Source organism: Chiloscyllium plagiosum, unplaced genomic scaffold (assembly GCF_037043375.1).
Source record: "Chiloscyllium plagiosum isolate Xiang-an unplaced genomic scaffold, Cpla_swu_hap1 HiC_scaffold_8, whole genome shotgun sequence".
NCBI classification, from domain to species: domain Eukaryota; kingdom Metazoa; phylum Chordata; class Chondrichthyes; order Orectolobiformes; family Hemiscylliidae; genus Chiloscyllium; species Chiloscyllium plagiosum.
The window spans coordinates 19,107,206-19,125,588 of NW_028270146.1; the positions used below are offsets into that span (position 1 = coordinate 19,107,206).

General features: G+C 40.9%; 1 protein-coding gene across 4 annotated transcripts in view; it reads left to right on the forward strand.

Moving 5' to 3' along the window:
- Positions 1-17,782, forward strand: part of alkbh1 (alkB homolog 1, histone H2A dioxygenase) — a 54,211-nt gene extending 36,429 nt beyond the window's left edge. For 3 of the 4 annotated variants that reach the window (XM_043697038.2, XM_043697039.2, XM_087989626.1), the window contains 6 exons: positions 1,980-2,142; positions 10,499-10,589; positions 10,686-10,905; positions 13,186-13,349; positions 13,872-14,065; positions 16,373-17,782. In XM_043697038.2, coding sequence (XP_043552973.2) covers positions 1,980-2,142; positions 10,499-10,589; positions 10,686-10,905; positions 13,186-13,349; positions 13,872-14,065; positions 16,373-16,817 — 1,277 coding nt within the window. In that variant the 3' untranslated portion in view covers positions 16,818-17,782. The remainder of the gene's footprint in view (positions 1-1,979; positions 2,143-10,498; positions 10,590-10,685; positions 10,906-13,185; positions 13,350-13,871; positions 14,066-16,372) is intronic. The other variant, XM_043697041.2, reaches the window with a different exon arrangement.
- Positions 17,783-18,383: the final 601 nt, after the last annotated feature.

Genomic DNA, 18,383 nt, shown 5'->3' on the forward strand with positions numbered 1-18,383 from the left:
GACACGGGGATAATGTGCAAACTCCACATAGACAGTTGCCTGAGGCGGGAATTGAACCCCGGGGTCTTGGGCTGTGAGGCAGCAGTGCTGATTGCTTTGCCCATGTTGTTAGGGCCCATTGCTCAGCTTGAGGTGAATCAAAATAGCTGAAGGCTGTCATCTGTGATACTGCAGACCTTAGGAGCAAGTCGAGATTGATCATCTGAGTGACACTTTTGTGGCTGCAAATGCTTCAGTTTTGGTCTTTTGCAATGATGTGTTGGACTCTCTTATCGTCGAGAATGGGGACATTTATGGAGCCAGCTCCTGGTAGTTGCTTAATTTGGCACCACCATTCAAAAGTGGCTGTGGCAGGATTGCAGCACTTAGATCTGATCCATTGTTTGTGCGATTGTCTAACCCTATCTGTTGCTTGCTGCTTTTGCTGGTTGGCATGTAAGTAGTCCAGTGTAGTAGTTTCACCTGACTGATAGTATATTTTTAGGTATATATGGTGCTGCTCCTGGCATGTCTTCCTGCACTCGTCAGTGAACTGGCTTTGATTCCCTGGCTCATCAGTAATGGTAATATGGGGTTTTACCGGGCCATAAAGTTGCAGATTGTAAGCAAAATACTGTAGATGCCGGATATCTGAAACTATCAAAGAGGACACTTGAGAAACAAAAGGGCTTCTAAGAATCCTATTATCTCTTCCTCTTCCTCCCTGCAACCTTCTCCATATTACTCCTATAAACACTAACAGGCTACTGGGGTTTAAGCAGCAGGAAGTGGTTTCAATTTGCCAAAGGCAGGAAAGTTGCCCAACACACAACCCCACTGCTGGTGAAATACCAAAGGAATTGGATAGGCATTAGGCAAGATGACCTTCCAAGAGGGCGTAGAAGAATGGGTTAGTAAATTTGTGGACGACACTAAGGTCAGTACAGTTGTAGGTAGTGCCGAATGATGTTGTAGGTTTCAGAGGGAGATGAATAAGCTGCAGAGCTGGACTGAGAGGTGGCAAATGGAGTTTAATTCAGAGAAGTATGAAGTGATTCACTTTGGAAGGAGTAACAGGAATGCAGAGTACTGGGCAAATGGTAAGATTCTTGGTAGTGTAGATGAGCAGAGAGATCTCTGTGTCCATGTACATAGATCTCTCAAAGTTGCCACCAGGTTGATAGGGTTGTTAAAAAGGGATACGACGTGTTAGCTTTTATTAGTAGAGGGATTGAGTTTCGGAACCATGAGGTCATGCTGTAGCTGTACAAAACTCTGGTGTGGCCACACTTGGAGTATTGCGTGTAGTTCTGGTCACCACATTAAAGGAAGGATATGGAAGCTTTGGAAAGGGTTCAGAGGAGATTTACCAGGATGTTGCCTGGTATGGAGGGAAGGACTTACAAGAAATGTTGAGAGACTTGAGGCTGTTTTCGTTCGAGAGAAGAATATTGAGAGGTGACTTAATTAAGACATACAAGGTAATCAGAGGCTAGATCAGGTGGACAATAGAGCTTTTTTCCTTCGATGGTGGTGGCTAGCACGAAGTGGGGACATAGCCTCAAATTGAGGTGTGATAGATATAGGACAGATGTCAGAGGTAGTTTGTTTACTCAGAGAGTAGTAGGAGTGTGAAACATACTGCCTAAACAGTTGTAGACTCGCCAACCTTATGGGCATTTAAATTGTCATTGGATAGGCATATGGATGAGAATGGAATAATGTAGGTTAGGTGGACTTCAGATTGGTTTCACAGGGCGGCACAACATTGAGGGCCGAAGGGCCTGCACTGTACTGTAATGTTCTGTGTTCTATAAGACACCCCTAACTATTCCATCTGACTTCATGCTGTCTCCCAGTCTGCTTACATGCCAGCTGTCTGGGCTAAGTGGAGTGGGCTTAAAATAACCGATAGGGACAAATAGTCTTGGCTGTATATCATTTGAAAATGTTTTATTATAAGTAATTCAACTGGTCATTGAATTCCATCTTTCTGTTAGGCTTCATGTTCATTTCGGATCCTTTTCTTCCTGGATGGCAGCGATACTGGGCAAAGCAATGTTTGAAAATCTATCCTCGGAAACCAAATATCTGCAACCTGGACCTTCACATGTCACCAGAGGAAACCAAAGACCTGTGGGAGCAGAGTAGAGAACAGCTGAGGTAACTGCTCCAAAATGGGAGGTTTACTGGCAGTGGCAAGTCTCTGTTTCGCCTCATTTTATAGCCTTTATTTCTGGCTATAGAACAACAGGACCTGTGTACAACCAAACATGAATCTTGTAGAGACCTGCCCAATTCATTGACTATTTCCTATTCTCTTGAGGGACACGGGTGTCACTGGATAGGGCGACATTAATTATCGATCCCTAGTTGACCTTGAAAACGTGGTGGTGAGCTGACTGTGCTGTAGGTAGACCCACAATGCTGTCAGGGAAGGAGTACAAGGATGAAGGAACTAAGGGCATTGTTAAGAAGTTTGTAGATGATAAAAGGATAGGTGAAAGAATAGTGTTGAGGAAGCGGGGAAGCTGCAGAAGGACTTGGACAGGCTAGGAGAGTGGGCAGAGAAATGGCAGATGGAATACAATGTGGGAAAGTATTAGGTTATGCACTTTGGTAGGAAGAACGTAGGCATAGGCTGTTATCTAAACAGAAAAAAGGCTTCAGAAATCTGAAATACAAAGGAACTTGGGAGTCTGAGTTCAGGATTCTCTTAAGGTCAACGTGCAGCTTCAGTTGGCATTAGGAAGGCATATACAATGTTAGCATTCATTTCAAGAGGGCTAGGATACAAGAACTGAAATGTACTGCAGAGGCTGTGTAAGGTTCTAGTCAGGTGTATTCTAGGTGTATTTTAATCCTGAAGAAGGGCTTATGCCCGAAACGTCGATTCTCCTGTTCCCTGGATGCTGCCTGACCTGCTGCGTTTTTCCAGCAACACATTTCCAGCTAAGGTTCTAGTCAGACCACGTTTGCAATATTGTGAGCAGTTTTGGGCCCCATATTAAGGAAGGATGGGGTGGCTTTAGAAGGATATTCACAAGATGTGCCAAACAGCCTAATTCTGCTCCTATGTCTTATGGACTATTTTAGACAGTGAAGGAATGACGATATATTTCCAAGTCAGAATGGTGAGTAGCTTGGAGAGGACATGTTGTACAGAATGATGTGGTCAGTATTCTCCCTAAAGTCAGCCTGAGTTTGTAAGCTTCAAATAAACCATAAACCTGCTCTGTTATTCAGTGAGATCATGGTCGATCTTCTACTTTTCCCACACTATTCCCTTAATCATTCATGTCTTTTATATCTCAACATCAGTCGATCTCGATCTTGAAGATTCTTGAAGACTGGGTTTCACAGCCCTCCTGGCCACTAAATTCCAAAGACTCACCACCCTCCGAGTGAAAAAATTCCTCCTCATCTCAATCTTGAATGGCCTATGCTTTCATCTGAGTCTCTATCCCCTGGTTGTAGACCACCTCTGGCCAGGGGAATATCCTTTCTGCGTGTACCCTGTCGATCCCTATAAGAGTTAACTAAGTCTGAATGAAATCCCCTCTCATTCTACTAAATTTCAGGGAATAGAGGCACAGTCTGTATTCTAGGTGTATTTTAATCAATGTGCTACATTTTTAAGTAGTGTATTCATCTATTCCTCCTTTTTCTCAGTCAGCTTCAGAAAGTGCTAATCTCTCTGCTTCTAGACCTTCCATATTCTATGTGGATGTCAGTAAACCATATACACCAAACTTTCTATTTTTAACCCTCCTTTCCTTTCCCTCTGTTTGCAGTGTTGTGCTTTTCCAAATTTTGCCCAGCCTGATCTCCTTCTGATTTCAATCTTTCCTCCCAAAAAAATGTCAAACTGCATGCATCATTTAATGGAACCTCTTCTACAGATGTAGACGTTCAACTCTGCCCACTTTAATGTCTTGATAAATGGTCCATTCTGATTCTTCATCTCCACAGAAGTGTCCGCCTTTGTAGCCATCACTTGCTGATTCCATCTTACAGTACATCAAAAGTTAGCAAAATTCATCACAGGCTCAATTATTGGGTGGCATCCAATCCTACTGTGAAGTAAAGATAGTGTTCAAAATGTTACTCTGATCCACTAACATCTGAGGAGTGAACTGACAAATTTGTTCATAGCAATTACAGATATTTTTATTGCTACTCCATGCAGTTTGACTCTTTTAACTGGGTCAATGTCTGGAACATATTTAATACAAAAATTTAAGCAGGCCAAAAGTATTTGAAGGATTCTGGGTAATCCAAGATGGAGGACGAGAAAGAGTTCTGGCTGTAAGAGCTGCTCCTTTTTTTTTGAGGCATTTTAGGTGTTGGAGGTGATTTCCTTGAATTTCAGGAGCAGCAATTACTGTTTTATATGCTGTTGCATTGTTTTGGAACTTTGGAAAAAAAATGTCAAAACAACAACAGTTTTGAAAGGGAGAAGAGCAGACAAAGGAAGCACATGGTGAGGACAGTGCAGGAGAGAGAAAGAGAGAACCTGCACAGTTAGCGCCTTTGCTGTTTGAATTCGTGTATCTCTGGACATCGGAGTGCATTTGGGAAAATGAACAAACAGTGAAATTCACAACTAATCTTGAAGGAACTGTTGGGCGGAGTTCACAGCACAGAATCAGATAAGTTAATTGTTGTTTTAAGTCTGTCCAAGAGAAAGGCTGCAGTAGTGAGTATAGTGGATTCTTTCTTGATTATATGTTTTTGGAGATCAGTCTCTTGATTAGACTTAAAATATAAGCCATAGCTATTAATTTAACCTGGGGCAGTTTTTGTAGAGGAATAAGACGGTGTTATTTTCTGGGTCTGTAGATTGTGAAGGAGCAAAAATGGCCTTTGCAGTGATATGTACTTCTTGTCAGATGTGGGAGTTTAAAGAGAGTTTAAGGATTACTGCGGATTATATCTGCCATAAATGCTGTTGGATGCGAATCTTATCAGATCGAGTGGATCGGTTGGAGAGATAGATAGAAGCGATGAGGAATTTGCAACAGCAACAGTATGTGATGGATGGCAGTTATAGGAAGGGGGGAAAGTTACAGATACAGTCACATAGATGGGTTAACTCCAGGAAGGGTGAGAGAGGTTGGCATCTAGGGCAGGAGTCTTTTGTGGATATACCCATTTCAAACAGGAATGCTGTTTTAGAAATTGTAGGGGGTGATGGATTCTCAGGGGAACGTAGCACGAACAGCCAAGTTTCTGGTATTGAGACTGGCTCTAATGCAATGAGGGGTACGTCGGCTTCCAAGAGATCAATTGTGTTAGGAGATTCTGTAGTCAGAGGTACAGACAGATGTTTCTGTGGCCAGCAGAGAAAAGCAGAATGGTGTGTTGTTTCCCTGGTGCCAGGATCAAGGAAGTCTCAGAGAGGGTGCAGAATGTTCTCACGGGGGAGAGGGGCCAGCAGGAGGTCATTGTCCACATTGGAACCAACGACATTGGAAAGGAAAAGGTTGAGACTCTGAAGGGAGATTACAGAGTTAAGCAGAAATTTAAAAAGGACGTCCTCAAGGGTAGTAATATCTGGATTACTCCCAGTGCTACGAGCTAGTGAGGGCAGGAATAGGAGGATAGAGCAGATGAATGCATGGCTGAGGAGCTGGTGTATGGGAGAAGGATTCACATTTTTGGATCATTGGAATCTCTTTTAGGGTAGAAGTGACCTGTACAAGAAGGACGGATTGCACCTAAATTGGAAGGGGATTAACATACTGGAATTTGCTAGAACTGCATGGGAGGATTTCAACCAGTAAGGTGGGGGGGGTGGGACCCAGGGAGATAGTGAGGAAAGAGATCAATCTAAGACTGGTACAGCTGAGAACAGAAGTGAGTCGGGCAGGCAGGGACAAGGTAGGACTAATAAATTAAACTGCATTTAATTTCAATGCAAGGGGCCTAACAGGGAGTGCAGATGATCTCAGGGCATGGTTAGGAACATGGGACTGGGATATCATAGCAATTACGGAAACATGGCTCAGGGATGGGCAGGACTGGCAGCTTAATTTTCCAGAATACAAATGCTGCAGAAAGGATAGAAAGGGAGGCAAGAGAGGAGGGGAAGTGGCACTTCTGATAAGGGATAGCATTACAGCTGTGCTGAGGGAGGATATTGCCGGAAATACATCCAGGGAAGTTATTTGGGTGGAACTGAGAAATAAGAAAGGAATGATCACCTTATTGAGATTGTATTATAGATCCCCCAATAGTCAGAGGGAAATTGAGAAACAAACTTGTAAGGAGATCTCCGCTATCTGTAAGAATAATAGGGTAGTTATGGTAGGGGATTTTAAGTTTCCAAACATCGACTGGGATTGCCATAGTGTTAAAAGTTTAGATGGAGAGGAATTTCTTAAGTGTGTACAAGACCATTTTCTGATTCAGTATGTGGATGTACCTACTAGAGAAGATGCAAAACTTAACCTACTCTTGGGAAATAAGGCAGGGCCGGTGACTGAGGTGTCAGTGGGGGAACACTTTAGGGCCAGCAACCATAATTCTATTCGTTTTAAAATAGTGATGGAAAAGGATAGACCAGATCTTAAAGTTGAAGTTCTAAATTGAAGAAAGGCCAATTTTGACGGTATTAGGCAAGAACTTTCGAAAGCTGATTGGAGGCAGATGTTCGCAGGTAAAGGGATGGCTGGAAAATGGGAAGCCTTCACAAATGAAATAACAAGAATCCAGAGAAAGTATATTCCTGTCAGGGTGAAAGGGAAGGCAGGTAGGTATAGGGAATGCTGGATGACCAAATAAATTGAGAGTTTGGTTAAGAAAAAGAAGGAAACATATGTCAGGTATAGACCGGGTAGATCGAGTGAATCCTTAGAGTATAAAGAAAGTAGGAGTATACTTAAGAGGGAAATCAGGAGGGCAAAACGGGGACATGAGATAGCTTTGGCAAATAGAACTAAGGAGAATCCAAAGGGTTTGTACAAATATATTAAGGACAAAAGGGTAGCCAGGGAGAGAATAGGGCCCCTCAAAGATCAGTAAGGCGGCCTTTGTGTGGAGCCATAGAAAATGGGGCAGATACTAAATGAATATTCAGCATCAGTATTTACTGTTGAAAAGGATATAGAAGATTTGGACTGGAGGGAACTAGATGGTGACATCTTGCAAAATGTCCAGATTACAGAGGAGGAAGTGCTGGATGTCTTGAAATGGTTAAAGGTGGAATAATCCCCAGGACGTGATCAGGTGTTCCCGAGAACTCTGTGGGAAGCTAGAGAAGTGATTGCTGGGCCTCTTGCTGAGATATTTGTATCATCGATAGTCACAGGTGAGGTGCCGGAAGACTGGAGGTTGGCAAACGTGGTGCCACTGTTTAAGAAGGGCGGTAAAGACAAGCCAGGGAACTATAGACCGGTGATCCTGACCTCGGTGGTGGGCAGGTTGTTGGAGGGAATCCTGAGGGACAGGATGTGCATGTATTTGGAAAGGCAAGGACTGATTCGGGATCGTCAACATGGCTTTGTGCGTGGGAAATCATGTCTCACAAACTTGATTGAGTTTTTTGAAGAAGTAACAAAGAAGATTGATGAGGGCAGAGCAGTAGATGTGATCTATATGGACTTCAGTAAGGCGTTCGACAAGGTTCCCCATGGGAGACTGATTAGCAAGCTTAGATCTCATGCAATACAGGGAGAACTAGCCATTTGGATACAGAACTGGCTCAAATGTAGAAGACAGAGGGTGGTGGTGGAGGGTTGTTTTTCAGACTGGAGGCCTGAGACCAGTGGAGTGCCACAAGGATCAGTGCTGGGCCCTCTACTTTTTGTCATTTACATAAATGATTTGGATGCGAGCATAAGAGGTACAGTTAGTAAGTTTGCAGATTACACCAAAATTGGAGGTGTAGTGGACAGCGAAGAGGGTTACCTCAGATTACAACAGGATCTTGACCAGATGGGCCAATGGGCTGACAAGTGGCAGATGGAGTTTAATTCAGGTAAATGCGAGATGCTGCATTTTGGGAAAGCAAATCTTAGCAGGACTTATACACTTAATGATAAGGTCCTAGGGAGTGTTGCTGAACAAAGAGACATTGGAGTGCAGGTTCATAGCTCCTTGAAAGTGGAGTCGCAGGTAAATAGGATAGTGAAGAAGGTATGCTTTTCTTTATTGGTCAGAGTATTGAGTACAGGAGTTGGGAGGTCATGTTGTGGCTGTACAGGACATTGGTTAGGCCACTGTTGGAATATTGCGTGCAATTCTGATCTCCTTCCCATCGGAAAGATGTTGTGAAACTTGAAAGAGTTCAAAAAAGATTTCCAAGGATATTGCCAGGGTTGGAAAATCTGAGCTACAGGGAGAGGCTGAACAGGCTGAGGCTGTTTTCCCTGGAGCTTCGGAGGCTGAGGGGTGACCTTATAGAGGTTTACAAAATTATGAGGGACATGGATAGGATAAATAGACAAAGTCTTTTCCCCGGGGTCGGGGAGTCCAGAACTGGACGGCATAGATTTAGGGTGAGAGGGGAAAGATATAAAAGAGACCTAAGGGGCAACTTTTTCCACGCAGAGGGTTGTACATGTATGGAATGAGCTGCCAGCGGATGTGGTGGAGGCTGGTACAATTGACACATTTAAGAGGCATTTGGATACGTATATGATAGGAAGGGTTTGGAGGGATATGGGCCGGGTGCTGGCAGTGGGACTAGATTGGTTTGGGATAACTGATCGGCATGGACGGGTTGGACCAAAGGGTCTGTTTCCATGCTGTACATCTCTACGACTCTATTTGGTGAATAAACTGGTTTTATTTGGCTATAAACATTCTTCTATAATCCTCCTTAATAGTATTCAGGATTCCACTGTAATTGAAATTGAGCTTTTCAGGTAGAATAAAACTATTTTGTGTTTTTTAAAGTGTGTTAAATAAGTCCCCAGAGGCTGGTAACCTGTCACCCATTATTTGCATGTAGAGAATCCTTGATATTGATTTGACTCCATCAGAGCCAGCTCACAGAGTGAACAGGGTATCTGAACTTCTGTTATTTATCTGTCAGCCAGGGCTCCCTGATTGGACAAGATTAACAGCCCTAATCAGGAAACTCACATTCTATGAGGTCCACCTTGCTGACCTTGTTACAATCACTATGCTGTGAAAGGCAGGCAGCAATCAGGACTAATCCTTAAATAATATATACAAGTTAGGAGGACAAAAGTAGTGTTTAAAAGGCTCCGTGAAGGCTTCCCTCAAAAGATGCAACATAGCAGTTAGCACTGCTGCCTCACAGCGCCAGAAACCCAGGTTCAATTCCTGCCTCAGGCGACTGACTGGAGTTTGCACATTCTCCCCATGTCTGCCTGGGTTTCCTCCGGGTGCTCCGGTTTCCTCCCACAGTCCAAGAATGTGCAGGTTCGGTGAATTGGCCATGCTAAATTGCCTATAGTGTTAGGGGCAGGGGTAAATGTAGGCGAATGGGTCTGGGTGGGTTGTGCTTCGGCGGGTCGGGTGGACTTGTTGGGCCGAAGGGCCTGTTTCCACACTGTAAGTAATCTAATCTAATAATTGGCTGATGTCTAGATGTCAACGCAAGGGTTGCCTTGTTCGAAAGAAATTGACGTGGAGTAACTTTCTTTATGAAGGGGCACAATTCTTTAACGCCTATTGGCAACAGGAAATATGGAAAACTAACCAAATAAAGGATCTTGAGGCCACCACCTGGAAACAGCTGCCAAATATCCAGTCAGAGATGCAGTTCTAGGATTGGGCTGATCAGCCACATATGAACCCACAGAACCCAGGGCCAGTGACACAGAATTTCCTATGTGGATATTCATGCTCATTATTGAGTGATTGCTGACAATGACAATGAATGTCAACATTAGAATACTACATTGTACTGGACACAGTTGTGGATGTGTATTTTAGCATTTCAACCAAAATTGTATTTACTTTATTAATTCACAGATTATGGATGTCATTGGCAAGACTAGCCTTTATTATCAATCCCTATTTGCCATTGAAAAGATGGTAGTGGGACACCTTGAATTTTGCATTGTGTGCCGTGAAGGTATTCCAACAGTGCTGTTAGATGGGAAGTTCCAGGAATTTTACCTAGTGAGGATGAAGGAACAGCAATTTTCTTTTAAGTCCGGATAGTGTGCAACTTGGAGGTGGTGGTGTTTGCACTCTCCTGCTACCCATCTCTTTATAGGTGTTGAGGTCAGGAGGGTTTGGGACTTTCCTTTGAAGAAGCCATGGTGAGTTTCTGCAGTATGACTTGTAGGTGGCATACATTGCTGCCATAATTCTCTGCTAGCCAAGGGAGCGAATGATTAATGTGTTGGTTGAGTGCAAATCGAGCAAGTTACATCGTCCTGGAAAGTTTTAGTGAGTTTCTACTCCATCCTTGTCCAAACCACAGGGTCCTGATACTGTATAATTGAACCAGTGACCCTCCTAGATAAAGCCGAGAATGTAGTTGCCATGGGGTGAAAAATGAAGTGCATATTATAATCAAATTTACAATGTTTTCCAGACTGAAGTCCCCTGGTAAAAGAGAGATTAAAAGCTTGCTGGAGAAGCTACGGTGGGTTACCCTAGGATATCATTACAACTGGGAGACTAAGGTAACTTTTCTTTATGACTACAAAACCATTTTAAGGAAAAGAAAGGATTCCTCCCCACTACTCCTTTTTTAATCAGGTTCCATTTTGTGAATGCAGCCTGTGCCTTTGTACCTCAAACTGTTGGGAGGTTGGACAAGTGTTCAACTTCCTACCAACTTTGGACTAACTTGCCTCAAAAGTTCAGAAACATGTCTAATCTACGCAGCCATAAGCACCAGCATGATGCCGAATTATTGCAACAAAGCTGAAAATCTAAGCCTATATTCCAAATACTGTAGATTGGAAGAGATGTACAAGAGACATACAGAAACAAAAGGTGATTAGTTTTCTTGAACAATTCTCATTTTTTTTTTGTTTCTCACATTCTTTCTTTCCTATTGTTTACACCCCATTACAATAATCACTGATGCTTGGTATTCTCCTGTAACTCGGATATGACAGAACCGAGATTGAGTATCCCTTACAGAGATGTTAGAGCTCAGCCCAAGCCCAGCCTGCACTCAGTAGAAGTCAGCTAGATAATGAATCAAAAGGAAACATTGATAATTTTTCTTTCCTCCTCATTTTGTACCTCCTTAAACCCAAGGCTTTTAAAGCCACGTAACAAACCTACTGCTTTAAGCATTTACCTACCTCAGCCGAGGATGTCAAACACCTTACACACCATTCAGTCTTGGGATCAACCATGATCCGTGTTCAGTGCCTTAATCATGAGTCAACAAGAAAGGCCAGATGGAAGATCATTGCCCAAACTGTGGCAATAATGATTCTGAGACTGTCAGCTTCAATAGCCTGGTAGTTCATAGAAATATTCTGCATTAAAGCATCAGAAAAGCGCTAAGTTGTATCACTTAACCACTCGTTACAATTAAATATGGCAGAAATAGCTCAAGCTTGATCTTTCAAGGGTAATGTATTATATATTGGAACATATACAGTATATTAATACACAGGGCCCTATTCTTTGCAAATGGGATGGACATTTGTACGACATGAGCTTGTTCCATCTCCATAAAATAGATATTTCTGTGGTTAATTTCTCAGGGCAATGTCTTGACCAATCAAATACAATCTGCCTGGTTTAGAATTTAAATAAAACTTGGCAATTAACTGTCTGTCATCATTAACTGGTACATTCTCCATGGCAACATCTCTAACAGAGTCCATTTGACCATCAATCCACACCCTCCTCTCTAACAGTATAAATGTTAGTTTCCCTTTCATTGGTGTTCTTGCAAATTATCCCAAGGAGTGCAAAATGTAAAATATGTGTTTTTTCAGCAATATTTAAGATTTGATATTTGAGCGAATGATAACTCTTAATTCTGTTGAATATCTTCTTTGGTACTGAAAATGTACTTTTTTCCATAATGGAAGTCATTTTTAAAATTTTTTTTAGGAGTTTGGATTTCAATCTAATAGCATATGAGGTATAGGTTTATTTTGGTGAAGGAGTTTAAAGTTAATTAAGTCTGTCTTTCTTGAAACCATGACATTAAACCGGCATGTGTCAGTGAGCAGGCGATACTCAAAGCCTCTTGGAGTGTTAATGAAAGTTAATTGTTACTATGGGGATTTACAACAGGACAAGGAAAAAATTGAGCCATTACCAGAATCTAAGACAAGGAAGTTTTAACAATTTGCTCCAGAAGCTTTTGAGTTCGGTTTGAAGGTGACCTGACTGGGATTCAGATGCAAGTATAGTTTCTCCTAGTAAAGGAGATAGCTTGGAGCTGTTAAGGAAGTAGGCTACCTCTGTGAAAACGTGTATTGGAATTCCAATACAGAGTGTTTGGTACGAAACTTGCAATGGTTATTCAAAGCTGAGAAAGCCAAGACCTCGGTTGCATAAGCATTCAAGGAAAAGGGTTCACGGTTCCCAGGACAGAAACTAAGAAGAAGTTTGAATAGTAAAGGAAAATTTCTGTGAATACTGATTACCTGTAAAGTGACGCTGTTGATGTTATGGAGTGATTTTTGCCAGGCGTTTGAAATATTTCAAACTATTATATATAAATAGCTTGGTTGTTTTATTTTTATTTATTTCTTTTGTGTAATTAATGTATGTTTTATTGTTTTAAAAACTAAACTGGAGACTTGTGTGCTAATGTTTCAGTAAAAGACCACCACAATAAATAAAACAAAATATGATCTGCTAGGACGGATTTCATTCCAAGAGCTGATTTGCCCAGTAGTAACGCCAGCTGGGATCATAAAGTCATAGAAATGTACAGCACAGAAACAGACCCTTTGATCCAACTCATCATAAAAGTGTTTAATGACCTCCCCTTCCCCAGACCGTAAGATCAGGAGGATTTGCTGACTATTCCAAAGTGTTCAACTCTTATAAAATCCTGAAACTGCCAAAACTGAACTAAATGAAATCTGGACTGGATTGGGCTGACAAATGGAATGTAGTATTCTCACCATTAATGAGTTGGTAGTAACCATTGGCCAGCAACATAAGTGGATCAATCGTGCTAATGCTGTGATTATTACTGTAGGAGATAATTGGTGGAAACGCTTTAAGTACATGGCCTATGAAGCTTGGATCATGAGTATGATTTAACACTAACCGCTTGTCGGGTGCATTTAGCCATACCACCACAGATGTCAGCATTAAGCAGAACAGAATGCTTTTTGCCATTGGCTTCCAGAATGGCTGCTGCGTGTATGATCTACAAGATGCATTGCAGCAACTCATTAAGTTTATTTCGACAACATCTACTCCTCTCAGTCTCTCACGAGAAGAAAGACCAGGTCAGTAATCTTGTGGGAATGCCAAAGTCTCTAAATCACACATCAAGGTGGCTTCAAGTCTATCACTATTTCTTCCTGAACTAATATTTCAGAATTCCTAATTTTGTGCCACATGCAAATATGACAGAATGATTCAATAGTATTTTCAAAAGGGAATTGAAAATATAATAGAAAAATAAAAATTTGCACAGAATGAGGAAATATGATTCCGTTGGATATACTTCCATGTAGCTGGTAAAGGCAAAATGGGCTGAATTGCATCCCAAAATAAAGTATTCATTGCTTCCATCAACTTGTTCATGGAGATGACCCATGACCCTTCTTAGTCATTAAAATACTGTTCAAACATAAGCCAAAGGTGAGAAAATATAAAACTTGTAATGAATGTATGATAGTTTATTTCTTTTTAAATCTAAAATATTTAATGATTCGATTTATTTGACCAGTTGGTGTTCGTGCTCTTTCCTTTAAGCTGGTTTTTGCTATGTGTATAATGTATCTTTGCATACTTTTTGTTTGCAGAAATATTCACCGGATCACTATACAGCATTTCCCACAGATCTTGCTTACCTGTCTGAGCAAGTGGCAGCAGCATGTGGCTTCCAACAATTTAAGGCAGAAGCTGGAATACTGAATTATTACCATTTTGACTCCTCACTGGGTATTCATGTGGATGAATCCGAATTGGATTACTCCAAACCCCTATTATCATTCAGGTAAAGAAAATTTAACAACACGACACATTTTGGAATGTGGAGGTGGGTAGTTCCTTTTAAATAATATACGTACAGATGATTGCAGTCAGTGGGAAGAATTACTGTTTGCTAGTGTTTCCATTGGTAGAACGGGTCGGTAATGTGATGTCCATGATTTAAAGTAATTGATAATGGAACTAGAAGCATATTTGTTTACATAGTGAGTTGTAATTCAGAATGCAGTGACTGAAAGGGTGGTGGAAGCAGGTTTAATAATGATTTTCAGACGGGATTTGGATATAATACTGAAGGAGAAAAATAATTACAGGGCTGTGATGAAAAGTCAGAGAACTAGAACTAATGGGTTAAGTCTTTCAAAGAGCAAATTTGATTCATCTATTGTCCTTCACAATCTCGATGACCCAAAGCACTTGACAGAAAATATGTGTTCTTTTGATATCAAGTTTCTGTTATAATCTGTGAAATGTGGCTGCCAGTTTTTTTTTAATTTTGCATGGCACATGGGCATTTATGGTCCATCTTTAGTGGCCTTTGAACTGTTGGGACCATTTCAGAGGGCATCTATGAGTTAACCACATTAAGGTCGAGATGTGTAGGCACACTAGATACATTCAGCAAAATTTCCATTGCTAATTGACATTAATGAACATATAGTTTTTCCGACGCACTAGAATGGTTACATGGTTGTTGTTGGACTAGCTTTTAATTCCAGATTTTATTGGATTAAAATTTCACTGCAGTCTGGCCCTTTGGATTACCAGTCCAATGACATTACACTATAACACTATGAAGTGGATGAGGACTTGGGCTGGGCAGAAGAAGCTTTGTTAAAGCTCAAGTGCCTGTACACTTCATCTCAGCTAAGACATACTTGGCATCTAGAGGGAGAATTATTTTGTACAAACTATAACTGTAGCTGTACTGACAGTTTGATCTTTTTCTCAGTAATATCTGTGATGCTTGAAAGTATTTGGCCTTGATAGGCTGAAGGGAAGTGGTGGAGCGAGTAGACACTGAGAAAATCAATAAAAGTAATAAATTGTAGCAATTTGCAACACATTAATCTTTTATTTGTAAATTTCATAACTTGCATCTCTCTGAGTATTGCACAGTTCTTAACAGAGAGGCAAAAGCCAATCCAAAATTACTTTACAGTGAATCTAGTGCATACGTTTCATATGTTTTTGGTGAGATGCACTTTCTGTGGATGTTTTCTGAGAGATATTTTGGTAAAACAATGACTGCAGATGCCGGAAACTAGAGTCTAGATTAGAGTGGTGCTGGAAAAGCACAGCAGTTCAGGCAGTATCCGAGGAATTCCTGATGAAGGGTTTTTGCCTGAAACGTCGATTTTACTGCTCCTCAGATGCTGCCTGAACTGCTGTGCTTTTCCAGCACCACTCTAATCTAGACTCTCAGAGATATTTTGGGCAAGACCATGAATTCCACTACAGTGTTGCTGCTCTAAGATTTGCATTATCACCCTCTGGGATTCTCATATAGAGCAACATTTATGGAATAGATATGACCAAAGAATTGTACAGACATTGCAATTCATTAAAGAAGCCAGATTGAATAATGCAGTCAAAAACGTACTGTTGTCCTGAATACATCACAAGTGACTAAAATCTAAATGTACTTAATGTGGAAATGCTATGGTATATAAATGTGTTTTTAATTTCAAAATCACAGTCATGTTTCTGAGTGGTGAATGGAAATCAATAAGTTAAACTATTTGGGTAAATTGATTTGTGTTTAATGTTACTCCATAACCACTTAATGCTCAATTCCCCACTCTCCCAGCCATTGTGTTGAACTAGACCAAATTGATCACAAGCTGACTGAGGGCCAAAGAGTTTCAGATCTTGTACTGTCTTCTATCACAAAGATCATTTATTTCCATCTCTGCAACATAGCCCACTTCTACACTGTCTTATCCCACCTACCGCTGATGCTCTCATCCATCTCTGTGGCCTCTGGAGTCAATTATTGCCAGCACCCACCCTCCATAAACTTCTCATGCAAAACTACATTATTTATTTAGTTTCCAGCTCAGGTCCTTGGTCAGTGCTGAACTGGTTAGTGCCTGTGTCAAATGGCACTACTTACTTGGTGAGGACAATGGAATAATGCATAGGCAGTCAGGTTTGAAGAATGGTTTTGTGGATGATGTACAAAGTATAATCAGTGCCTGTGAAATCACAGCATTATCAAATGGTTATTTCTTAAAAAAAAGAGGGAGAAAATAAGTTGAAAATAGTTGAAATGTCTAATCTGAAGTGTTCCTTTTCTCTCCCATTCTTCTAGTTTTGGCCAGTCAGCTGTGTTTTTACTTGGGGGTCTGAAGAGACAGGACCCACCCCTTCCCATGTTCATTCACAGTGGTGACATCGTGATCATGTCAGGCAGGAGTCGCCTGTTGTATCATGCAGTTCCCCGAGTTGTTCCCAATCTGGAAGGAAAAGCAATCCCCAGTTGTTTAGAGCAGACAACAACTAGAAACAGCTGTTCAGATGACACAAACTATCGACAAAGTGGCGAAGGTGACTGGGAAATCTGCATGAAATACCTACAGAACTCTAGGGTGAACGTGACTGTGCGGCAGGTCCTGGGAGTTGGACAGAGCTTTCCATTTGAGTCAGACACTGAAAAGAAAGCAGATTCCAAGTTGTATTCTTATCATCAAGATTCCAAAGAGAACCAACATAAACGACAGAAACTGATCAATGAAGAAGTGGCAAAGTCTCTGTAATTTTTCTAATCCTTCTGGAGGGATGGTAAAGTGTTAGTTTTGTACGCCGGAGGATCCATGGAGGCAGAGTTGCATCAGTTTGCTATGTACGCATTGTAAAATTTCTGCTCATTCTTTAGCCACTTCAGAAAATTCTTGCGGAAGTAATAAGGGTCTCCCCATCAATTCAGTGTTTGCAGGTCTGCCAACCAGTGCCAGTTCTCCCTGTCAATGCCAGTATTCTCCTCAACCTTGCCCACTTTAAGCAATCATCCTGTCAACGGCAGTTTTCTTGGCTCTTGCATCAAAGCTGATGTTTGCAAATTGCAATGAGATGCAGGAGAATGGAATGCAAGTGCTATGTTGAATGCAGTGTCTTGTCAAGTGACAAACATAGCATAGATTCAGCACAATATAAGCCATCATACATATTTCCTTAGACTTCAAGTAATGTCTTTTAACTGTCACCTTGACATTTCTACTTTTTACTTCAGCCACCTTTGTGACCATTTGGTCCCGGACTTAGAGCAGATGTTTGTTGCCCTCTTAAGATTGAGTTGAAAGTTCACAAATTCTTCTGTCAGTGTGCACTGTATTTAAAAAGATCAAAAAGGAAAAGGCATTCTATGTTGACCCCTTACCTCATTTAATGCTCATGTTTAATTAGTTGTACCTTCAAAAGTTGGCTTTGGGCCAATTATTGAAACAAAGCTAAGTCAACACAAAAAAATTGTAACGATGTTAAGTTGGTAAAATATATGAATACATCTATGCAACCCTCACTTATAGCAGTCTTGTTCTGTGATGCTGGGATGTAGCATAGAAAAAGGCTCTAATAATTGTTGCCTACTTTCAAAGGGAAACACTTCTGTAACAGGTGGTAACTTTGATAAATAATGAGCATCTGCTACAAGATAATTGGACCTGGTAGGGGTTCCAGTTTTACATATCATCAATAATAAAAAGTATTTATATATTAATGTTGGTTTCTGTGTTGTCTGAAATATTTTAAATGCTAAGTGTCATGACAGAATTGATCACTGATCATGTATCTAAATTCCCAGCACTAGTCAGAGAGTTTCTTATAAATATAGAAAATATATGGAAAATAGAATTAAAGAGGAAACCAAAGGCACAGAGGAAACCAAAATGAGGATTAGCTTATCCTCTATCTGTTCTTTAAACCTAAACGATAATTACTTTACCATAAGGTGAAAAGAACTTCATTAATTGTTAAACTTTAGTTTGGTTTTTGTTTCAATCTGCTTAAATCAGCTCATTTCAGTTTTGTCTCCAAAGGACTGATGTATAGGGACAAATCTTGTGTAATAGATAACTATTTTCTAACACAGATTCTAAGGCATACATACTGGCAGTGGTTAGCTTTAAGACCAGTCTTAGAGGTAAATGCTACTGCTGTGGATCTGTGGCAGATTCCTCCTTGTGTTCTGACGAATGATATCTTAAGCAGTCTGTGCACCTTGCTGCCAATAGAGTTTACATACACTGTCCTTCATCAGCTGATAAAAATTGCATAACCCAAGGGTAATGATAATGGTGATCTGAATCGTTTATGTGTCCTTTTCA